Below are 25,826 nucleotides of genomic sequence, written 5' to 3' on the forward strand. Positions count from 1 at the left end.
TGGGGAATGTAGTTCTGTTGAGCAGCAGCAGCTGGACTTCACAGCTTCTGGAGGGAGATGTTTTTTGATGCCCAAAAACGGAATTTTTGCCTGTTCAGCATTGGTTTCTTTGGCAAAAAAAATAAGAGGACATCTTCCCTCAGCAGCAGCAAACTTCAGCTTCTGCTCCTGTGCACTGACTGCTACCAGTGCCTCCCAAGTCAAAGCAAAGAACGTACAAAAGGGGGTGCAGAGGGAATACCCTGGTTGCAGTCCTGACTGGTTATGCCTCTGTGTGGACAGAGAGATTTATGTAGAGTATGCCTCACAGAACAGTACTTGAAGATGCAAATGATTTGCTATGTAGTGCAGAGTAAGGATAGAAAAACAAAATATATGCCTGAAACAAAGATTTGTCCCTCCCTCTTGATCTCTCCAAGTACATTTTAGCTTTTCAAAGCCTCAATATGTATTTATTTTCTCTTTTTCCTGTGAATGAGACTAGATTAAACCTCTTTTACCTTCAGTTCTCAGTAGGCATATATTGTTGGGTCCTGTTAAATTTGACTCTAAACTTTTTTAGACTCAAGGTACCCTTCATTAGACTTAGGACACTCCCCCATAACTTTTGTAAACTTAGTGGCAAAACAAAACTGAGTTTTTCAAAAACAAATTTAATTATTACAGTACTTACCTCCTTGTAGAGGGGTCAGGCAATGGGCCATGTGTTTGACACCCCTGGGTTAGATGACCATCTCCTACTGAAACTCCTAAGCACCCCAACCATTTTTGGAAAATTGGACTTAAGCTCTTACATTGCTTGGATACTTCTGAATTTTTTACAATATTTCTCTAATTTATTATATGTATGCTGGGAATAATTTATTTTCCACTTCCTCTTATGTGCAAGCCTTCTGGGTTTTTTTACTTCTGATTTCAAATGTTGTGTTGTTTTTTTTTACAGGGGGAGCAAGAGTAGATTTGGTTGACCAGGATGGCCATTCTCCCCTTCACTGGGCAGCTTTGGGAGGAAATGCTGATGTATGCCAAATACTGATAGAAAACAAAATCAACCCAAATGTGCAGGATTATGCAGGAAGAACTCCCTTGCAGTGTGCTGCATATGGAGGCTACATTAACTGCATGGTAGTGTTACTGGAAAATAACGCAGATCCAAATATTCAAGATAAAGAGGTGTGTAGTTTTTTTCCCCCTAGTTGCCTTCCTCTGTGGGGCATGGTCCTTTTCCTAAGACCTTCTGAGTACATATTAACAAACAACTTCCCTGTTGTTACAATAGCCAGTCATTTATAGTGCCCTCACCTTCCATACTTTTACCTATGGCAATATTATACAGCGTTCTTGTGTTGCAGGTATTGTTGTATATGTGAAGGTTGCAAGTGGCAATTTTGCTGCCTCCTTGGATAAATGGTTGCCTGTGAATGCAGAAGAGTAGGCTTGATGGCTTAGGAGGCCCCTTATGATCTTATGTTTCTGAGGATCCTTTTCCTTTCTGCAGCATAATATCCTTATCTATTTGCACCACTAGTATGTTGCTTTTGTGTTTACTCTTTTGAAGGGGAAAGACAAGCAGCCTTAGGAGAATGTTCCCTTTTTAATCTTTGTTTTACTATAGAGCATGAACTGAAGGAGCACATTTTTGCATCTTTTGACTTTTTTGTACCAACCTATGTCCTTAAGAGAATCCTTTCTAAAACTTTTTGTTCCTTTACTTGATTTTAATTCTTTTCTAACTGAAAAGCTTGACAGTTAATGGAATGTTTCTCCGCAGCATACATGAATGAGGGTAGAGCAAATTTGATCAAAAACTTGTCCTTAATGGTGAAAAACATACTTTGTATGTTCCTTTGCTCTGACTCTCAGACAACAAATGGAATTTGGTGCCAGAACAGATTTTGTATGATAAAAGAAATTCTCTGTTGGTGTACGTTCGTATAGTTCTGTTGAGATCAGAACAGCACCAATTTATACCAATAGGGAGTTTGCTAACCAATTTGCTAAACTTTTGCTCCAGTCTATAATATATACTACTTTATGCCATATTTGACCCATTCCTTTCTTATCTAAAAATTTGGAAATGCAATATGTTAATAGCCTCTTGAACATTCAGCTGCACTGATAACTGGAAACATGGTAAAATTGTTACCTGAGACCCAAATCCTGGGTCTTGGTATCAGCTGCTTTCTGGGAATTCAGGCAGAATTCAAGGTTCTTTGGGTAAATGTGATATCTTTCATTGGACCAACTAAATAGTTGGGAAAATATTTCACAGAAGAAGGGCACAAGCACCCTTCTTCAGGAATAGGGAGAGTCCGCTGGTGTTTGTGTATTCTCCTGGGTGGGATAGAAGCTTAAACCAATATGCAAAATGCAGGTCTGTGAAAATACAAATGCCTGGCAGGGAAAATCAGAGTGGATAGGAGTTAATAAGTGTGAGAGGTAGAGGTGGGGTGGGGGGAAGAGGGGAATGTTGACTAGTGATAAAATGTAGCTGGTAAAATGTAGAGGTTACCTGGGGCTATCGGGAGTTCTGGAAATTCAGTCATTTGAAACAGCAAGATAATTGTCCCAACAAGTAAGCTTACTTGTTGGGACAATTATCTTGCTGTTTCAAATGACTGTTTTTGCCTGTCAGGTTTGAGGAAGAGTGCACAATATTATACCTGATCTTTGTCTCAACAGTACTTTTCTCCCAGGCATGACTTAGAAGCACTTCAGAGTTATCTCTGTGTCATCCAGAGTTTTTTTATGTGTTTTCGATAGATTTGTAGCACTGTAGAACAGTTCATTGTCTGCTCACTTTTAAGCTACTTGAAAGTACTACACACATTACCCGAAGCACTACATACATACCTTACATTCCAAAGAGTAGTTTCATAGTTGGTAGGGTCAGAAGGGACCTAAGCAGGTCATCAAGTCCAAACCCCTGCCATGGGCAGGAAAGAATGCTGGGGTCAAACGACCCCGGCTAGATAATTGTTTAGCCTCCTTTTGAAGATCCCCAGGGTAGGGGCGAGCACCACTCGTAGGTGGAGCTATTTCAGGCCCTCAAAAACCTAATTTCAGGTGGCAGAAAGGAAGTTTAAAACCAGATTTTTTTTTGTCAACCTCAGCCACATTAGAGATAAACTTTGCACTTGTGAAGGTTTGGTCCTGATCTGTCATTTAAAAAAAAACCTTTTCAGTGGCTTTCACTTTCATATACTCTAGTTTTAAAAGGCAAAACAGTCTTTGGAACAATTTATCTAGTGTAATGTCTAGTTGAGCACTGAACAATACTACTTGTTGCAAAGCCAGAATTTTCCTTCTGGCAACAGGGAGGTAGGTGATAATAAACTTCTAAACCCTGAAAAAGAATGACCTGCATTTAGAAGCTTGTTTAAATCTATCCAAATCATGTAGTTGGTCCAAAATAAAAGATATCAGCAACAAAAATCTTTGCCCCTCATATATTTCCTGACCCATCACAGCTACAAACACTCCAACACTTCTTACTTTATATATTTTTGTTGTGTTGCTATTGTTTATAGGGAAGGACTGCCTTACATTGGCTATGTAATAATGGCTACCTGGATGCTATAAAGTTGCTGCTGGGCTTTGATGCTTTCCCTAATCACATGGAAAACAGCGAAGAAAGGTACATTTTATTAAATATGTTGTTTTCTAAATTATCAGGCATGCTAGCCTCTGGTTTGAGTGTCAGATTTAAATATCACATAAGAAGCATGAAACTGATCATGTCTAAAAAACACTGGTATAGTTTTAGGGCAGCAAATAATATGAAAATCTCTCTGTTAAAATCTCCATTTTTTACATACAACTTTTCAGACTTTGGTTATAGGTCTCTATTGTACTTTTAGGCCATGGTCCTGCAAAGACATCTGCATGTAATTGATTTTACCCTCTGTGAGTTACACATTGTAGCCAAAGGTTGCCTTTGCATGTGAAGTTAGGCATGAACATAAAGCTTTGCAGAATCAGCACCTTGGACAAGAACAGTGACATATTTGTGGAATATTATATGCCTAATACATCTTAACAAAGTTAAAAAAATGAGTCCTTTCCCTTTTGCCCACCTTGTTGCTAGGTCATTCTTTTTCCTATAGCCATTTAATACTGCCAAATCCTCTTTCTAGAATTGTCTGCTATCTTCTTTCTTCTACATTTTCACTGAAAATAAAGGATGCAAAGCTGACACCATATGCATATGGTGGCAGTCCTGCTCTCATTAAAATTAAATGAATTTTTTCCGTTCAGTTCATTAGGGGCAATCAGGTAAAAAAAAGAAGGGAGAAAAGTGAAATTGTAATTAAAAATAGTCATTGCAAATTACCTGGTGGTTTAACTGTATTTCTGATGTTCCAACTGAAGAGAAATCCCTTCATAATTATGGGGAGGTGATAAATTTGCATCTGTTTTCTTTGTTTCTGACTGACAGTTTTTAATAATAGTTTTAAAAAATTATTTAAGTTTGATAGTTTAAATTGGTCATGTGACTATGCCAGTAATTAGCAGTAGCATGCATTTGGTGGCTCTTTTAAAGAAGATGACCTCATCACAATCATAAAAAAAATTATGGATCAGTATGCCAAATAAATTTGAATACATCAACATTTTAAAAACCATTAGAATTATTTAAAATCTGATATATATTAGTGCTGTAGGGGTTTTGGCTTCCACCCTGTTCCCCTTATTTTTTTTAATTACATTGTTTCCCCCTATCATTTATCTTTTGTTCCCTATTCTGACCACTGAGACCTTGCTCCCCCTCTTGTAATTGTAATTACAGTGCATCAGAGCAGCCTCAATGTACATGTAAAGGCGCCCAGTATGTCTATTTGCTTGAGTAGGGTTCAGCAGAACTGAAACTAAGCAGAGTGTTCTGTCCACTGACTCTCACATTATAGGAACCTAAAACTATAGTATCTTTTTGCATATTAATTAAAATATTCATAAGAATGTCTACAGTTTTAATGGATTTTTCTCAAGTGAGAAAGTCAGAAATATCTGTCTAAGAATTATCTCAAATCTTTAAGTTTCATTTGAAGCTTTATCAGCAGCACACCTTGGTATACAAATTTCCACATTCTGTCATTGACTTTATTCCTCTTGACATTTCAATTCAGGCACTCTAATCGTCTCGTCAAACCATCTCCATCTGGCAAGTCCAATTGGATTTTCTGTGTCTGTACTTCATTTCTTTATTTGCATTGCATCCTCGGTGGTTACCATCAAGAGGATCCTTAATTTACCATTTTATATGTTGACAATAACTATTTAATTTGCTGTACTATGTAGGCATCATTTTTGTTTGGTGCTGCTAATCTTCATTCAATAAATGTCTTTGCTCAGTATCTGCATTTTTATACTAGTGGGGATACTATGTACATTGTGCTGCTTGTTACGGTTTGTGTGAACTCTGGAAAAAAATTTCAAAACTCTGAGCAACTTAGAAAGCAAATGAAAAGCAATGGCCCTTAAGCACCTAAGTCATTTAAAAAAATAGAACTTAGTCTTCCAATTGTTCCTTTTTTAAATTTTACCATTGCTTTTCATGGAAGTATGACAATACTAGAGACTGTAGTCAATCATAATATGGTCATTTTGTAACACAACTCTGTCAAGGTGACTACATCCTCTTCTGTAGTAAACTGCTATTCTATCTTGATCATCCTTTCTCAAATTTGTAAACCTTTCTGACTTATGTAATTATGTTATTTATATGGTATTATTATAATGTGGACAAATATTCACTAGCTAACAACTAAAGTAAGGATACAAGCTAATTTTCACACAATAACTAAGCCAGAATTTGGGGTAAAGTCCCCAGAAATGAAATGCTTAGGCAAACAATCCAGCTTGCCTCCTAATCCTCCACCATGTACATTTTTCACTTACATTTAGTTTATACATTCCCTACAGAAAAAAGTGCATTGCCATGGAATATGTCACATGAAGGAAAACATTTTATTTAGAACTGGGGAAAAAAGTTTCTCAGGAAACAGTGTTAAATGTTTATACTGAAAACTTCATCGTTATTTAAGCGTCAGCCTCATCTTTTAAACTAAAATATATGTTGTGATTGGCAATCAAATCCATCCTAAAACTTGTATGTTCTCTTACTTTAGATACACTCCACTTGATTATGCTTTGCTTGGTGAACATCATGAGGTAATTCAGTTTATGTTGGAACATGGAGCTCTCTCTATAGCTGCCATACAAGACATTGCTGCCTTCAAAATCCAAGCTGTCTACAAAGGATACAAGGTTAGAAAGGCTTTCCAAGACAGAAAAAATCTTCTAATGAAGCATGAACAGCTGAGAAAAGATGCTGCTGCCAAGTAAGTCTGACACATGGAGAATGCAAAACTGAAGCTATTAAAAATTAAATTGTTAAAGACCATAGTAGTTTACAAATGTATTGTTGCTAATTTTATGTCTTTAGAAGTATAAAGTTCTTATTCTCTTGAAGGAAAAAATCTATATTCTGCCACCTGTTGTGTGGGTAGAAAAAGCTTATATGTTTTTCTTTTATTTATGTACAGTACATATATAGTAAAATACCTCTAAGACCTTTATCATTCCTATAACAATGAATAGTTATGATGAACTTCTGTTAAAGAGAAAAGTCTGTTTTCCTTTTCTTCCAGGACCTATTCTTCCTAAGAAATATTTTCTCCAGATCTCTGTGTCACTCGTTCTGCACTTCAACGTTTAAGAAGTAAAGAGAAACTTCCTAACCAGCCAGCTTCTGATGACTTGCCTGTAACAGTCTGGCTCTCATAATCCCTGTTACCTGTTTGTTTCAGTACTCCTTATTTTAAAATAGTACCTAATGGGAGTATAGTGAACAAAAGGTAGAAGACAGGAAGTTGACAGGGAGCAGGATATGTGTGATGAATAGACAAAGCACAAGAGAATGGGGAGAAGCATGAAGTGATGAAATACAAGTTGCTGAATGGAAAATAACTGTTAAATTTGCAATTTAAATACACTTTCACCTGAAAAAGAGACCACTAGTATAGAACAGGAAACAGAACTTTTAAAATTGTCTTTTTGTGGTGTGCAGATATAAAATGATTTCTACCATCCCATAATGTTTGAGCTTTGATTATTAAGGCCATTGTGTCTGCTAATTCATAGCAGGAGCATGAAGCTAAAATAGTAATTAGCCAAGTAACATGCAAAATTAAAAGATAGTAGAAATTGATCAAATAAAAAAAGTTCTCCAGTCATCTGCACTGTATTTGACATCTCCATCCTAAGTAAGCTACACAGAAAATTTCTGTAGCATCCATCACTGGAAACATCCATCCAGATAATTCTAGCAAATGGTGGTAGGAGTGGGGGTTGTAGTGCTCGCTGGCTTTCTTGAAGAGCTTGCTCCATATCCTGTTTTTCTTGATCTGTTATCCAAAAACAATGACGTATGCTTATAAATTTTGCACTTTGAATGTTTGATTTTGACTTTTGTAAATGAAGTTTCTTACTATTATTTACAGGACAATATGAGTTAGTTTTGTGAGAATAAATATTGGGTAGGTAAGAAATTAACTTTTGCTTGTTATTAAATAAGTTGTGTCAACATTATCAACATTATGAATCTTTGTAACCTGCTCTACAAAGAATACAGGCAGAATTTCATCACTTGACTGGGTCAAATTGATGAAATGACATTGAGGTGGTGTTGCAGGTTACCTTTAAACTGTTCTAAAGTCACTTAAAACAGGAGTGTCCATGCATTGAAGGGTGTTAAACTGTACTAAATAACCTCTAGGCATCTTAAAATTATGCCACTTCGGGTGAGCGTTATCTCTGAGCCATTCTACCTAGTTTGAGCTAAGGTACTGTGAGTCTGCTTCACAGAGATAAAGCAACTAATTTGTAGTCATCTAGCATCCTGCCCCTTTACCACTTTCTACCCTCCCAAGCTCTACTGTTCAGGGTGTGATACTGGCCCCAAGCTAACACCTTCAACTGCCCATAGTGGTTATGACCCCAGCCCAGATGGCATCATGCTGCCACATCCAAGGACCCAAAGAGAGCCATTTTAGTCCCCTGGGCCAGGGGCCAGGCCCAAAGTCCTCCCTTCAGAGGGCTATGCCTTTATCCCACATTCAGGTGGCTATCCCCTAGCTAAGAGAGTTTGGATGGGGGAGAGGTAGGTATGGCTTCCCTCCTTAGCCTTTTGTATTTTGGAGGAGAGGGGGAAAAGGGCTGCTTGGGATGAAGTATGGCAAGAGCCTGGAGCCTGGGAAAGCGTGCTTCCCCTGGGGTCCGTGCTCTCTCCATGGCTAACCCCCAGCAGCTCTGCACTGGGAGTGGAGCCACCAGGTGGCAAGAGAATGGAGCCTAGTGAGGCATGCATCCTGGGATCCTTGCTCTCATCTTGTTTAACGTCCAGGACTCCATTCCCAGATAAGGGATACAGTTTTGGCTCTTGGCCACACCCCTGCTTGCCAGGCCCTCTAGTGTCATCTTTTGCAACTGGAGAACTAGAGTGAAATTAACATATTAGGTTAGAAAGCAGTCAGGCTAAATAACCTGTACAATTCAAGGATATGCATAAAATCTGAAGAATCGGAGTGACTGTCTATCTTATATAATTGACATTGTGGCAGTAGTATGGTCAGATTATATAATGTGAATAAAGCTGTTCAGTGAAGAGGTGAACTTAATCAGAATACTTTGGTTGCATCTTCTATCAAACACTTAAAATACAGTATGTAGTGCTTTATACACTGAATTTCATAATCTCCAAAACCGATAAATTAAAGGCACCACTTCCTGCCTCAGGAAGCACCCAAAAATATTCACCTATTTTCTTCTTTCCTGCCTCAATGACCAATAATCCAAAATTGCAACCCCAAACTACACCACAAGATGTTTCCTTCCACATGTATAAAACAAGCTAAACAAAATTGACAAGGATGATGGCAAGCCCAAAGAGCAGCCCTCCATGTACCATAGGCCAAAAATATTTTGAGTCACAATCACATATTTTAGTCATCTAGGGGGTTTGTGTGGTTTATTTCCATTAATTGTATGAAGATTGTGACCAAGGGTGGTTCTGAAAATCTTAACCCAAAAGAGTTCACAGACGCTTTTCAACAAGTTTACCTCTAGCAGGATATTCATAATGGAGATCCTAATATCTCAGTAGCAAGAGAACTATTCTCAGACCTTCATCAGATATTTGGAGTAGAGAACTTTTCTTCTTAAACTTCCTACTTTGTTTGAAAACTACCAGTATTTGACTTTATTCCTGCTGAATTGTATCTTCTCTGATTAATTCTGCTGCTGAAGTGAAAAACATAAGAACGTAAAAGCACTAGCTATTATACTGTTCTGTATCGGTGTGCTATTCCTTCTGCAAAGAGGTCACAAAGAGCAGATACTATGAAGCTATTACATCTCTATAACATCTCCATTTTATGACATAGATCAGGGCTGTCCAGCTTCTAAGCCTCTGGGAGCCACACCAGTGGGAGCTGTATGTCATATGAGCTGCACCAGGGAAAATGTAGGCCACTGGGCCATGTGGACACACCCCACCTTGGTGCTCTGCATGCCTGCACAGGCACCCTGGTGCACACCATTGCACTGGGTGTCTCCCCACTGCTGCACCATGCAGATGTGATTCCTCCCTCCTCCTGCAGCATTGTATGTATGCATGAGCACTCCCCCACCCCCCCGTAGCTGCACTGAGCACCCCCACATTGCTGCCTTGCACAAGTGCAATCTCCACTGCCTCCATACAGCCCCAATCCCCACCCTTGTATGGGGCTCAGACTCACTCTCAGCTCCCTGCACCGTGCTGGACTGCCCTGCCAACTGCGGTGAGGACAGGAAGCATCAGCCAGGAGAGGGAGGTAGAGCCCAAAGGGTTGTAACCAGAGGAATGAGGTCAATGGCAGCCGTGCAAGAGCCCAGGGGCTGTAACTTAACCCCTCACAGCTGCATAAGGACCACAGGCTACCAGTTGGAGAGCCGAGACATAAATGAGGACAGCTGTAACTGGCTATATTTTTTTACACATTAGTTGTGGTACATCTTGCAGCTGAAGAATGTGCTGTCTTTGGATAGTTTGAATACCACTGCTGTAGTAATTTAGTTATATATGGACCATGAGGACCAGTAATACCAAAGGTAAAAAACCAAGTTTCAAAAATTATTGTTGACTTCAATGATACCTGAAGTGCAGTCTGCATGTGAAATTCCTATAGGAATTAATGGAAGATCCATACATAGAAGAGCTGCCTTTTATGAGAATATCTTGAACATCTGATTTTTTTTTTTTTACATGGAATATGGTATTTCATTGTGTGTGATTAAATCTGATGTTAGCAATTTCTTTTTTTTGGGGGGGGGGGGAGATCAAAATAATGTGAATAATCTGTGATACCTTTATAAAAGGTCATAAAACATGGTTCTGTCATTATGATCTGTGAGTATTTTTGTCGTCACTTTCCTGTGTGAATTCTTAAGTTTTTTTATAAAACTTATGAAACTGCCACTAATTGGATGTAGATAAAAGACAAAGTCTGTATACCAAATGTAAAAATGATTTTTAAAAATTGAATTAAAACACAATTGGAATATACAGGCATAACAAGTTGTCACATATAACAAGTTTTATCTAATTGCAATTTTATGATCTGTTATAAACTTGGGGGGGATGTTTTGTCACCATTTTGTGGATCCATCTGTGCATTCTGCAGTTTTACTTGGGAAATGCATTGCTCCTAGATACAGAAGTGCCAGCTAATATCTCTCCTGATTTGATAAATCATAGAAATGCATACTGTATTGGAAATCCTGTATGATGCTGAGCTGCTGCTTAGGTTAATCAGATTTTAATTTCTGTTAAATACAGAAAATCCCTTCCCCAATAGTTTTTTTTTTTTTTTTAAACATTGGTGTTGCTTATATGAATCATCCCAAAAATCAAAATTTTCTGATTTTTCTGATCCCAAAAATCAAAATTTTTGGTTCTAAAAATTGGATACTGACCTAAAAAGAATAAGGGTAGAGGATGATAGTTAAGGTAAAACCAACAGAAAGAAATATTTAATCACTCAGAATTTACCCAACTACAGTCTTAGAAGTGAAAGCAAATACTGCATATGACATTAAAAATGTTGCATAATTTTGTAACTGCTAATAACATCTGTATCTAAATTCAGGATAAGAATGATTCAGTAGTATTCTTTAGTACAGGGATTTTCAACCTTTTTGCATCATTGTACCTCCCGATGGCCGGAGTGTACTCCTGGACACTCCTGGACACTGAGCACGGGGGAGGGGATGCAGATGCGGAGTGACAGCAGCCACTTGTGAGCTTCCCCATGCCAGGTACTCCGTCCCTGCCCACCTGCACATACCCCCTAGGGCATCTCAAGTACCCCCAGTTGACAACCCCTGCTTTAATATATTACCATATCGGTTATATGTATTACCATATCGGTTATACGTCTATTTCATGTTCATTGCAGAAAACTGTACAAAAGTATAGGAGAAAGTCTTGCGTAAGTCATTAGAATATAAGACTCCTTTTGTTACCATCCTTTTGATAATGACAATAGTAGTATTCTCATTATCAAAAGGATGATAACAAAAAGGAGTGCATGTACATGCAAAGAAACTGAAAAATCCTACTGCCACTAGGAATACTTATTTCTTCTGCTCTCACACATTAATTGCCAGAATTCTTGACCAGGTAGAGCATCCAGTAAGTACAGAAATATGGTGGGGATTTTGTTTAGTTTCATGCAATTTCTTGCTAGTTTATGGAGAAATAGTTGTCTTTTTAGGGTCGACTTGAGTGACATGCTGGAAGAATTGAGTTCTGTCATAAGAGGCCAAATAGGATGGTTCATGACAACTTACTAAGCCAATATTTTTTTCCAGAGGCTGTCATCTCATGCTATAGAGCCTTGCCTTTCAATTAAAATAAAATCTTTAACTCTTCAGATTGAAAAGTCATTATTCAATATATGAACCAGTTCAGTGATGCTTTTTTTAGCCTCCAGATAACCTGATATCAAAACTAATGTAAGAGGCAAGATTCTCTTAGGGTGATATCTTTAATTGGACCAGCTACATCTGATGAAGAATGTTTTGTATTTGAAAGCTTGTCTAACTCTATCCTAGTTATGCAGATGGTTCAATAAAAAGTATCATCCTAAGGAATCCTTGCCTCTTACATATAACATCACTCTAACACTACTATACCAAAACTAAAGAACTCGAATTTTCTGCAAATAAAATAACTCTTTATAATGGAATTTATGCCTTTGTAATTCCAAAAAAAAAGTAGTTGTTGAAACGGAGAAGAATCTAGTAAGGTTCAGAGTTGCATGGGGGGAGTGGGGGGGAGTAATATGACTTAGTTTCCTCAATTATAATAGTTTGAAGAAGTACAAAGATGAAAAAAGTACTTAAAAGACTAGATGTATTTCCTTTTGGCCTGTGGCAAGTGACATTAGCAAATTTTGAAGTAGGCGGTTAGGAAACCAAATAGATGAGGTACCTTGCAACGTCAGTTAAAAGGAGGAGACAGTATAAAGATTTTAAATAAGAATCAAAATTGTCAGGATGTTATAGAGCAGAACTGGGTGTTATAGAACAGTACTGGGAAGCCCAAAGAAGAAATCAGCTGTTGGCAGGTTTTTTATATTGATCCAGGAACCTAAGCCGTTTATACAATCTGTTGCATTCACACTAGCCAAAGGAAGAAGCAGGGACATCTGGGTACATCCAGTGCTAAAACTTTGCTTACAGAGTAAATATCTCCTTAACTGTGGAAAGACTCTAAAACAGAAGATGTAGCATAACTTAGAAGGTGCAGCTCCTGGTGAGGAGAAGGAACAGACAAAACCAGTGTTAATTCTGGTCCTGGGGTTACTTTGGTTTACCCATTGAGGCTTAAAATTGGGACAGAGATAACATCTCTGTTCAGTTTGTCCCACATTTTGCCTCTTTTTAACACCACTTCATTACAGTTGGAAATTTTTGAAACATAAAAGAGAAACAGCAAGTCATCTGCACAGTAGTTATTTGGTGTGGCAGCAGCTTCCACAAAGGACTCAGTCTGCTCCTAGTGAATATAATAGGAATTTTGCCATGGACTTGAATGGAAGCACAATCAATCCTTTGCAAAGAATTGATGATTAAAAGAAACACACCTTCCAGATCACCAAGATGCAGAAAAAATGGTGTAACAAACTCATCTCACCTTTGCGGGCGGGGCGTGGGGGCAGAACTCCAGGTCCTCTCCCATTGCTTTGCTGTGTATGCTTTGGGGTTTTGACCAGATTTTGCTCGTGGAGACACTCCTCTCCCCCAGCAAAGATCGATATAACCAGTACTCTGATCAGACCTTACAGCTTAATGGAGGAGAACCCCATTAACTCTTAGGGTTCCCTGGGTCTCCAAAAGAAAACAGGTCTGCTATTCCCATAGGAAGAGAATGCATCCTGTTGCCAGCTGCCCTGAAATCACACATCACAAAACAAACTGTAAGGTAGAAGGACAAAGCAGGATTATTGTGTAAGACAGAAAGACAAAAGAAAAGGGTTGTTAGGCTGGAGAGAAACTTACAAATAACAGAAAAGCCTCCTTGCTAACTTCTAACCTGAAGCAACTTCTTGGTGTTCGCTATATTTCCAGCAGCCAGCAATCATGCTAACCTCTCAGATGGCCCACTCCCCACTCCCAGGGCCTCCTTGACCGAGTTCTCTTTTCCCCTCAGATTTGGAATTTCTTCTGTGTTTTCCTCCATAAAATGTTTCTCTCAAATCCAGTCCTTGTTATTTCCTCATCTGCAGTCTGTATGTTATTTCTTGGGGTCCATATTTACCTAGGCCAGTGGTGTCTAAATCATCCAGCCCCATGGTCCAGATGACTAGTTCAGGGGCAGTCTGCAGGTTGATTTATTGTGTCTGTGAGAACAAGAACATAGGAAATAATTTTGCATGTGAACTATAGTTGAAACTGAAGTTCCTTCCTGTTGCCTATCTTCCTCTCTTACATTTATGGGAATAGTGTACAAATGGGCTAATAGACAGAACAGCTCCTTTTCCAACTTTGAATAATTGACTAGCAGTAGCTGGGATAAAAGCCTAACATTTAGAAAAGATGAGGCTATTGCAAGGAAGTGTCCTGGCAGAAGTCTGGCAAGAAGCTGACTAGGAAACAGACCCAGAAAACATGGAGTAGAGGCAGAGATCTTTCTTTTTTCCCACTGTGACAGAACACCCTTTTGGGTGTCTGTTACTTTAAGTGCTGAAGCAGGGAGCTGCCAGGTGGCGAATGAGGGCAGCCATTTTGGGAAGCTCTGTTATAAGAGCAGAGCAGAGCAGTTTGTATTCACTGGTGCTGGGAGTAACATTGCTTGGCAGAGCTCCTGCTCCAGGAATATCTCAGAGGTAAGGATGATGCTATGGGGAAGGAGGCCTCAGTGGTCCTGGGCATGACTGAAAACTGCACGCTGCCAGGATAGAGAGGCCTGGTAGGCCTGCCTGTGGTGTGGCAGGACCACCTAAATGCCAGGACTGAGAACCTACCCGGTGTAAGGTGGGTTGGGGTACCAGAACCCTGCCCCCACCTTTGGGTGGGTTACTAGGAGAGTTAAATGGGGCCAGGCATGCAGAGTACCTGCACCTGAGCCCTATGGGGTGTTGGACCCTGGAGTGGGGGCCAGGCACGCTGAATGAGCAGCACCTAAGTTCTAGAGGTGTATGGTCCCAGCCCTGGGAGAGAGCAGAGTGAAGGTCAGGCATGCTTAAGGAAAAGGAGCACTTGTACCTGTCAAGGTGGAAGACCCCAGGCCCCAGAGAGTAGGGGTCGGAGTTGTGTCCTGAGAGAGGGGCATAGTGGTCCAGTGAGGGATCAGGGGTGAAATAAGCCATTAGTTGAGCAATCGCTCAGTCCCATTTGGGTGAGGGTCATTGAAGAGGCCAAAAAGACCATGCCAGGGCTGAACAAGGGGTGGAGAAAAAAGCCTGAGGATCTCTTTGAGTAGGGTGGAGTGAGTGTGGCCTGGGTAAGCAGTATGCAAGAGACTGGGTGAGAACCGGTTGAGTGCAAGAGGCCCTGGGGAGAGGGGGGCAGTGTGTGTGTGGCCCCAAAGGGGCAGTATGATAAAGATACAACTGTATACCCAGTTTTGCCTGGCCTTGAGCCAGAGTATCATCACAGTGTGACATCTGTGAGGCATGGGACATGTGGAAGGGAAGGTTGGAGCATGTATGCCAAGGGTGGGCAAAATGTGGCCCGGGGGCCTGATGCGGCCCGCCAAGCCATTCTAAATTAATATTTATCTGCTCTGGGCTGCCTGTCATGCAGCCCTCGATGGCTTGCCAAAACTCAGTAAACAGCCCTCTGCCCAAAATAATTGCCTGTCTCTGGTGTACGCACTGCCCTGTTACAGCTGGGCACTTGAAGGGCAGCCTCCAGCCTATTTAACATCCCAATCATATGCTAACAAGGTGTGGCAGGAGAACAAGGTGGGCAGTTTGCCCAGAGACAGTGGCGGGCCCATACTAGCATCGGCCCTATAAAGTGCACTTGTCACACCCACCTCACAAGGTGGAAGGAGAATCAGATTTCTGTAGCCTGTGTTGCCACTCCTTTGGGAAGTTCACACTGCAAGTATTTAAGAACAACCAGAGGGAGTAGAGAACCCAGAGACAGCGCCCTTGAAAAGTCTGGACTCTCCTGAATAGATTTGGTAATAAAGAGATGAGGAGATGAACCCCCCTCACACATGGCACCAGTGGTAGGATTTTGATGACAACACAGACCTAACTGGCAATGTCAGAGAGTCAGATAACTGTCCTTCTATGGAAGAGTTTCTATGACTATGAGCCCAACAGCAAGCCATGTCATTAGCACATCTAAGAAGCAGCAGTAACAGGTACAGCCCTTATACCACAACTCTTCTAAATTAAGTAATGCCAAAATGAAGTGCAGGCTGTAAAACAACAATGCCAGCAGGAACAACATCAGTACTACAACAATACAAACAGTAGTACTACAACATCAGACAACACTGCAACAATGGTCATTGGGAACCTTGGCCCAGGTGATGGCAGTAGGCCCAGTGTTGATGACATTAGCAGCTGAACCATGAACATAAGGGAGCCTACATTTACCAAAATGACATTTATGACAGTCCAGAAGATTTGCTAGAGGTGTTCAGCTATCTTCCCACTAATGTCTTTTAGGACCTGAGCTGGAGTCCATTCACTTGGTACCTCTATTTAGAGGGGGCATGCAGATAGTGTGTAGTGCCTGATGGTCTATAGGACTACCAATGCATAGACCCACCTTGAACTATCCAGCAATGAAACCCAGCATGCTTGACTGGCTTGAGATGCATTAAGAGACATTTTTACATGTGCTCCAGGTGTGGCGGGGGCAGGGGTGGAGGGAGGCTTTAATTACAGCAGCTCCAAGAGCCGCTGTAATTAAAGCACCCACAGCATCTCATGTCTCTGTCCCTGCACTTCAAAATGGCGGTAGGGGTGCTTTACCTAGAACTCACTGAACTAGCTTTAGTTAAAGCTTCCCTGGCACCATTTTGAATCACGGGGACATTGACACATGAGACACAGAGGCTGGCTGCAGCATGTTAATTAACACACATGTTAATTAACACGTGCAATTACAGCACATTGGAGCAGCCTCCCTGCACCTGTTCAGGCATCCAATGGCACCATTTTTGTAAGTAGTATGGATCCGACATAAGACTTTAGGCATAGTAGCTCTGGCATGCCTTTGCACCTAGCTTTAAAAACAGAGCCTGTGACCCCAGGGCAGGGCAGAGCCTGAGGGAATCACAAAGAGGTCCACCTTGGAATGGTGATGACATGGGGGGAAACAGAGACGTGAGGGATCCTAGTGGACTGGCCAAGTCCATATCATGCTTTGGTGGAGAGAACAAATCTAATCTAAAAGGCTTCAGAGTGAATACTTCAGAGTTGTTCCTGTTCTGTCCCGGGTCATTTTTGTTACAGTTCAGGCCAATTCATAAAGCAGTAGTGCTGTGTGTCATCTGTCCCTTCATTTTTTGTAGCACTTCAAGGCATATTACATCTGTCCACACTCCTTAAGTAGTGAGAGAAGCTCCTCACACCATTTTCATAGATTCGTAGATTCATAGACATTAGGGCTGGAAGGGACCTGATAAGTTCATTAGGTCCAGCCCCCTGCCCAAGGAGCAGGAAGTCAGCTAGGGTCAAAGGATCCCAGCAAGATAAGCATCCAAATATTTATTAAAAGTATCCAGAGCAGGTGCTTGCACCACCTCTGGGGGAAGTCTATTCTGGGCCTTGGGGGCACGGACAATAAAAAAGTTTTTCCTTATGTTCAGCCTAAAATGGTCTTGCAGGAGTTCATGACCGTTGGACCTTGTCATCCCTTGGGGTGTTCTGGTGAACAGATGTTCCCCCAGATCCTGATGCACACCCTTTATGTACTTTTAGGCTGCCACCAAGTCACTCCTGAGCCCATGCTTCTCCAGGCTGAAGAGTCCTATGGCTCGCAGCCTCTTTTCATAAGGTCAGTTCTCTTGCCCTCTGATCATGCGTGTGGCTCTCTTCTGGACTCTTTCAAGCTTCTCCACATCCTTCCTGAATTGTGGAGCCCAGAATTGAATGCAGTACTCCAGCTGCAGTCTCACCAAGGCTGAGTACAGTGGGAGAATGACATCCTGGGTCTTGCTCAAGATGCATCAGTTTCTTTAATTTCGTACTTAATTATTTATTTCATTTTGGGGCGGGCGGGGCAGGGGGAAGGATTACATTTTTACCCTTTTGAGTTGCAGTGAAAACTTTTAATCAGCCATATATAAACTAATGCAGTTTTGGGTTTTGGGGAGAATCTGGTGGCCACTGGAAAAAACTGCTCTGACAGGTGTTAACTGCCCAGTCATTTTACTGGGAGGTTAGCAACAAAGCCAGGAAGGACACTTCTAAATGTCAGTCTTCTTAACTATTTCTCTTTTGATTATATTATCATAAGTTTTCAAGATAATGCATTTCCCTGTTGATGTTGAAGGTCAAGCCAGGTATTAGAGCGGGTCTTGGTGATATAACTACTTACTGTGTGATTATGGATGAGGAATTCAACATCCACTGCATCCAAGACTTTAAATCTTCTTCTTAATAGGAGAAGGAAAAGCAGTACTCAGTAGCAAAGCCAGAACCTATGCCTAGTTGGATAAAAGTACAAACCAACTTTTTATGCATTTTTGGGTGCTAGAAGTCCTAACTGGCTCCTGTTCAGCAGTTGAAACTCTCATCTTCCCTGCAACTTCTGGGATGTATACATGGATTCCCAGCACAAAATTGCCTAGCACAGTCCAACTAGAAATGCTGACAGTGCACCAGGAGCTGAGTTTAATCTTAAGTAACAAAAAGCAAGGAAACATGGACTGAGGAAGAGTGGCAGGGGAACAGTTCTGAGATTCCTACCTCACAAGTCAAGGGTCTGCTGTATAACTAAAGCGTAACATGGCATATAAGACAATGGGACATAGTTAGCCATGTTAGTGTGAAGTTAAGTAGAAGGCAGAGTAGATTTTTCTCTTTATAGACTGACCAAAGCATATATATCGCACAGACTTTCATGAGCAGTAACTCATTTCAACCTCCAGAAGCTTGTGAGAGATGGTGTGTGTACACACACACACACACACACACACACACACACACACACACACACACACACACTGGTTAGTCTTTAATGTGCAGATCTACCTGCTTTCTATATAAGACAGTGGGCCAATGAGAGCATTGTCATCCTGCCCCACTTACTATTTATTATATCTAGTTATATCAGAGATTTTGACAAAAAATAACCCTTTCCAGGAGAAATCTGCTCCCTTCTTTCTCAACTCACCAGTTCCTGTGTCAGTTTAATACTAATTAGCATATTGCTGGAGTTACAGTTTTTTGAGTTGACCTGCTAAGCAACATATAGATAACAACTCAGAGTGACAAAGTTCAGGCCATTCTGGGCTGATTGTACATTCCCTGTCACATTGGACTGAATAGGGGGTACTAATAGTAGGCTGTTGGCTTCTTTTTGAAGAAAGGAAAATAACTATTCTGTGAATAGTAATGTGTAATTTATCAGATTAAATAGGAGAGTAATGGCAGTGAGATCTATACTGTACATGAGACAGACACCCACACATTATCTGTTTGTGCAATGCCAATTTTATTATTTGAAACCAGCCACTTTTATCAATGCTGGAGGGAATACTGAAGTACCTTAGACTGCCAAGAGTGCAGTTTGTAGATCAATTAGCAGCTTTTCAGGCATCCAGGTTCAATCAGTTGTTCTGCAGTGCATACATAATAAGATAGTGGTGATAAAGTTAATGCTTCTCCCTAACATTTTAATATAAATCACAGGAACTCATCATAACATACTGCATAACTAACCTGTCATACACTGTGATGTCAGCTGATGTGTCAACTGTCTGTAAACGGTGTTACAGCACTGAAAGCAAGTTAAAGTATCAGAGAGCTCCATGAACCAACATTTACAACCTGGCTAGTTCTATATGAAATTTGCCACTACCGGTATATTTTATATGCACAACATTTGAGGAGCTGGTCTGATCCAGGGACAGCAGTAGCAAATGAGTCCCACTCTGCCCCCTGATCTGTTTCCCCTTGGATGTTCTGTGCCTGCCCAGGAGCAGGCTAAGGGTGGGGAAACCCACCCAACTGCTGCCACTACCATTGCCTCTGGCTGAGCCTGACTCCCTGCACAGTCCTGCTGGGGTGCGGCAGGATTGGCTCTGGAGTTCCCCTAACTGCAAGGTCAGGTAGGGGTAGTGGCAGCAGTGGAAGAAATAGGAAATGGCAGGAGAGGGGATGGCATGTGCTGCTGAGCACTAAAAGTAAAGGGCAGGTCTCCCTGAAGTAATTCTCCAGTTAACTTTCTACTGCATTCTCATCAGGTTTTTAGCATAATCTTCACCTTAAAGCCTTGTGATAGTCCTTGTTTTCTCAGTTTCCCATGTCTTTTTTTGCTGTTGGTTCAGCTGGTTCAGCCACAGCATTCAGATCTGTCTCACTTTCCTAGGATGCAAGTTGCATAAGCTTTGATCAGTTGCCCAAGTTGCCTAAGCTATCAGCATAGGTCTATTTATTAAAGCAGGATCATTGAGTTTCATGCAGTACTCCAGAGAATGGCAAACAGTGGGTAATCATTTAACCATTCACATCCCTACCTTGGATCTCTTAGGAGTATTTTAAAAACTACTTCCAGTCTTTGCAGTGGGAGGACATTGACAGTGCTTTTGTCCCCTACTTTGCCAATGTACAGTAGTGGGGGTGGGTATTTTTTAGGTTTCAAACATTATACCTGGTACTCATGAATGAGGGCTATTCACAAAGTTTTTAAAAACAGATTAGGTAACACTCATCTGGGATAGTTTAGACAGGGATGAACCTGCCTTAAGCCAGGGGTTGGACTGGATGACCTCCTGAGGTCTCTTCAAGCCCTACTTTTTTATGATTTGGTTGTAATTGTAGCTTCTGGAAAGCATGAAAGAAATTAAGTATGGAAAGTCTTTTTGATAGAAAAAAATTATATAGAACTTCATATCAAGATCAATACATGTGATATTGGATATTGTATTGGAATTTGAACAATACAATCAGATCATGATAATAAGTTGGGCAAACACAGACTTCTTAAGGTGACAAATATAGGTTATAAATAAACTTGTTAAAATTTGTGTAGAAAACATATAGAACCATATTAAATATGACTGGAAGGGACCTTGAGAATCACCCAGTCTGTCCCTTTTCCTCAAGTGATCAGCTATACCTGAACTAGCCCGATAGAAGCTTGTCTAGCCTGAACTTAAAAACTTCCAGTGATGGAGATTCCATACTGCCCTATTCTAATAATAATGCAAACATAAGTTATGAAGAAAATGTAGGATGTGTCATTGATTCCCACATTTTCTAAGTATGTGGAATTTCTAAGTGTTACCTAATCCCATATTATTTCCTAAATTTATGCAGATAGTTATATTGGAGTTAGAACTACATTTATTAGCATGTTTAAATTTGCCTGTACTAGATTTCATTAGCAAATATTTCACAGAAGAACCTTTAAACAAGGAAACTTCACATTTTTAAAGTAATATGAAAGAACATAGTAGGACTGGGAGGCCATAGTAGGAGTGGGATGGCCCCTTGAGCCATCAAGTCCTCTTCCTTATGTTTTCAGGCAATCATTAATCAAAGGAATCTCCAAAATTATCATTTCACAGCTTCACCCAAAACTACAAGGAACAAACACCAAGAACACCTTATAACATACCATTGGGGGAAGAACAAGGAAGATGAGGGCACTGTCAGTACAGTGGTAGGAAATTGGATAGTTATACTCTCAGAAAAAAACACACGGTTTAATTCTGGCCGTGGTTTCTGTATTTTAGAACTTAAGTTACAGTAGATCAATTAAAGCTTGTTTTTAAACCAATTTAACTAAATCGGTGAAAACCTCTATTAAATAGATTTAAAATTCACTTATATCAGTTTATCTTAATTCAGTTACAGCCCAAATTCAGCTGTTCATTTTTACCAAGCTAAGATGTTTCAATGCAGCATGAACCTGTTCCTCCCGTGAGCAGGGCTAAAAATAAAATTATAAAAATCATGTGATGTTGAGCTCTTCTTAAGTCTATGTCATATTTCTGTGAAGTTCCATGCTTTAGATTTGACATTTACTATTGGTGTTAATTACAGGAAACGAGAAGAAGAAAATAAGAGAAAAGAAGCCAACCTGCAGAAGGGAATGCAGAACCTGCAGCTCAATTGTGTACAGCAGCAGCTTGCAAATAGAGAGAAGAGTTACACTAGTGCACAGCTATTTAGTAAACCAGCTGATGTGCATAATAAAAGACCTTTCTCCTGCAGCATGTCTCAAGACCAAGCAGGGAGAAGCAACAGAGGTTCACCTACAGGTTCTCAAAACAAAGCAACATTGAAGGAGAAATTCCCACCTGCAGAGCTTCTGGGTGAGGATCGCAAATTCAAGAAAGGTTTGTAATTGCTTGATTGGCCAGATTAACTATGCAATGATTTTCAGGGATGGATTTTAACTGGTTCCATCATGGGAGAAAGCATCTTGTGCTGTATTCTTGTTCCTTTATTATGTAAATCACTTATATAGGATATCAATATGTACATTTGGATAGGAATCATATTTTAGCATGCAAGTTCAATCATTTTGCATGGTCATTGTTATAGACATTTATATTGTATGTAAAACTTGGTATCCAAAATATTTCAAAGCAGATTATGGCTTCTGGTGCTTTTTGTTTTGTTAAGTATTCTACTTGGAATCATGATATTTTACCTCCATAGACATGGCCAAATTGTGAAAAGTGAAAGCCCACAGCACACAGAAGGAGTATGCAGGGAGCTTCCTTCTCTGTGACAACTCCTCCCCCACCTCTAACTTCCCTCAAAGCCATACCTGTGATTTTTTTCCCCCACTCCCTGGATACGATTGTCACCTTAGGAGCTGTAGGGAAGAGCATTGTTTGTATGCCTCTGAGGGCAAGGAATATGTTTTTCCCTTTTCTTTGTGTAGGGAAGTGCAAGGGGACAAGGATCTTTCCAGCTCCCAGCTCCACGTACACCTGTGTGGAATAATCTGTCCTTCAGAGGCATTCAGATGAAGTATTCTAAGTGTTTTCAGTAGTTGAGGCCATCAGTATGTGTGCAACATAAAATGACTTATCTAACCTCTTCCTGTTACTTACCTTCCTGCGATATTATCACTTTCTATCTATCTGTGTGCAAACTACAGCATCTTATACGCTCACTTGCTGATTTCCTCCTATTCTAGTTTTGTGACGTACATTATAGCATCATTTAAGTCACTTCTGAATTTAACTACTCATGCTTATAGTAAGTCAAAGCTAGAAATCCAGTTTTCAAAACATGTCCAGTAAAACACGTCTATGGACACTAGAAGTAAAAATTAAATTAAGAAATGATTAATTAAAAGGTAGTCACTCTTAAAAGCATCTTCCTTTACACAAAGAAATTATTTACCCAGGAAGTACTCAAAGCCAGAACATATGAATCTGAAATTGTTTGATGTGAATTTGCAGTATATGTTTAACAATCCAAAAACCAATTGATAATAACACTAAAAGTAAGTGGTGTAGGTTATAACCGTGTTGGTCTAAAGACATAAGCAGACAAGGTTTTTGGGGGTAAATCCAATATCTGTTATTAGACCAACTCAAATAGTTGGAAAAATTCTTCTTAGCAAGCTTTTGGGCACAAACACCCTTCATTAGGCTGAGGAAGCGTCTGCAAATAGTCTGTGCTCTTCCTGGATGGAGTGGTAAAGCAGCCAGAGGCCAGCAAGAAAGCCAGTCGCTTAGAATGTAAATTGAGATCCTCAGTAGGTGAGAGGCAGGTGGGAAGAAGGAGGAATGAATGTAGCTGTAGTCAAAGGATGAGAGATAGGAGGGTTGGGAGAAAGGGAATGAGAATAGCTGGTAAAGAGTGGAGGGTTTACCTGGGGAGCCAGATGTTAGGCAGGTTATAATGTGTGGTAAATCCAGTATCTATATTTAGTCCATGATTTTTGTATCCAGTAGATTTATGAAGTGAAGTTCATGGCCTCATCTCTGAAAAGTATTTTGTAAATTAAATTTGAGAATTAAAACTGAGAGGTTGGAGAGAGATTGGTTTTCTTATGAGAAATGTGCCTCCAAAGGTAATTGATAGCATTTTGGTGTGCATTCATTCTGGTGCTCAGTTGTTGTTTTCAACCTACATATTTTCCATCAGGGCATTTGGTGCATTGGATGAGATATATTACATTTCTGGAAGTGCAGGTGTAAGATCCAAGAATGTTGATGGTTCTGTTGTGGGTGTAGTAATTGTGGGAGTGGTGGAGATGCAGGGGGCACCTCACCTCGCCATGGTGGCACAGGGATCCCAGGGGAGGGCAACAGGGTGGGGAGCCCTGAGCCCCCTGCAGACAGCTCACATCCACTTCTGCCCTACGCAAAAATCTGGGGAGAATGTGCCCCCCATGCCCCTCTCCCCAGGAGTGCACAAAGCAGCAGGGAGGTGGCCCCCCTGCCCCCTGAATGAGGTGCCCATGGCTCTGTAATGCTCTCTGCCTCAGCCCTAAGCCCCATGCACTGCCCTGGCTGGGCAGCATCCCCAGGCCCAGCCCCTATCCCACTCCCTCCATCACTGTGGGGGCCTTGATCTGCCTCCCCCCCATAGGCAGACTTATACCTGGGAGAGCTGCTCTCCACTGCTGCCTGGGGCTGTATTCCTGGCCATGTGCATACACACACATGGTGCCACCTGCATCCTTCTCCCTGCAGCCCCTTGCAGGGTTCCACAGCAACCTGGGTTTAGCAGTCTTCAGTTAGGGACAGGTGGTCACCCTGGTTTCTTCCCAAGGGCCCTTGGGCCCCCATGTACTTGGTGCTTATGCTTATACTTGGTCTTCTTTTCTCCAGACTACATAAGCCCAGTTCCCTCAGCCTTTTCTCATAAGTCATCTTGATCTGCTGGCAACGCTCCTAGTAATGCAGCCCAGTATGCCATTAGCCTTCTTGGCAACAAAGGCACACTGTTGGCTTATATTCAGCTTCTTGCCCACTGTAACCCCAGGTTCTTTTCTGCAGAGCTGCTGCTTAGCCAATCAGTCCCCAGCCTGTACCAGTGCATGGAATTGTTCCATGCTATGTGCAGGACTTTGCACTTGTCCTTGTTGAACCTCATGATTTCTTTTGTTTTAATCCTCCAATTTGTCTAGGTCCCTCTGAATCCTAGCCCTACCCTCCAATGTATCTACTACTCCCTGCAGCTTGGTGTCATTTGCACACTTGCTGAGTGTGCACTGTATCCCATCTTCCAGGTTGTTGAAGAAAATATTGACTAAAACTGGCCCCAGGACTGACCCCTGATACTGGCTACCAACTAGATATCAAGCTATTGACTACCCTCTAAGCCCAATGATCCAGCCAGTTTTCTATCCACTGTACAATCCCTTTATCCATCCTGTATTTCCTTAACTTGCTTGTGAGAATTTTGTGAGAGACCATATCAAAAGCTTTGCTAAATTCAAGATATATCATATCTACCATTCTCCCTGCATCCACAGAGCCAGTCATCTTGTCATAGAAGGCAATCAGGTTTGTCAGGCATGACTTACCCTTGGTGAATCTATGCTGGCTGTTCCTAACTACCTTCTTCTCCTCCAAGTGCTTAGAGATGGATTCCTTGAGGACCTGCTCCATGATTTTTCCAGGGAATGCTAATTAATCTGTAGTTCCCTGGATCCTCCTTCTTCCGTTTCTTAAAGATGGGCACTGTATTTGCCCTTTTTCAATTATATGGGACCTCTCCCAATCACCATGAGTTTTCAAAGACGATGGTCAGCAGCTCTGCTATTACATCAGCCAAATTCCCCCAGCATCCTTGGGTGAATCTCATCCAGCCCCATGGACTTGTACACATCCAGCTTTTCTAAACAGTCCCTAAACCATTCTTTTGTCACAGTTGGCTAATCACTGTCTCCCCAAACTGTGTTACCAGTTGTAGTAGTCTGGGAGCTGACCTTGCCTGTGAAGAGTTAGTTGAAAAAGGCATTGACTACTTGAGCCTTTTCTGCATCTTCTGTCACTAGGTTGCCTCTCCCATTTAATAAAGGACCCACACTTTTCCTGATTCCCCTCTTGTTGCTGACATACTTATAGAAACCCTTCTTGTTACCCTTCATGTCCCTTGCTAGCTGCAACTCCA

The 25,826-nt window shown here is 41.0% G+C and overlaps 1 protein-coding gene across 2 annotated transcripts in view; it reads left to right on the top strand.

Annotated features, from left to right (window-relative positions):
* INVS (inversin) overlaps positions 1 to 25,826 on the top strand; it is a 227,694-nt gene that overhangs the window by 155,208 nt on the left and 46,660 nt on the right. Inside the window, exons 10-13 of one of the 2 annotated variants that reach the window (XM_014603023.3) lie at positions 944 to 1,173; positions 3,531 to 3,637; positions 6,129 to 6,341; positions 21,783 to 22,078. In XM_014603023.3, coding sequence (XP_014458509.1) covers positions 944 to 1,173; positions 3,531 to 3,637; positions 6,129 to 6,341; positions 21,783 to 22,078 — 846 coding nt within the window. The remainder of the gene's footprint in view (positions 1 to 943; positions 1,174 to 3,530; positions 3,638 to 6,128; positions 6,342 to 21,782; positions 22,079 to 25,826) is intronic. The other variant, XM_019485218.2, reaches the window with a different exon arrangement.

The sequence above is a fragment of the Alligator mississippiensis genome, chromosome 5 (assembly GCF_030867095.1).
Source record: "Alligator mississippiensis isolate rAllMis1 chromosome 5, rAllMis1, whole genome shotgun sequence".
NCBI lineage: Eukaryota > Metazoa > Chordata > Crocodylia > Alligatoridae > Alligator > Alligator mississippiensis.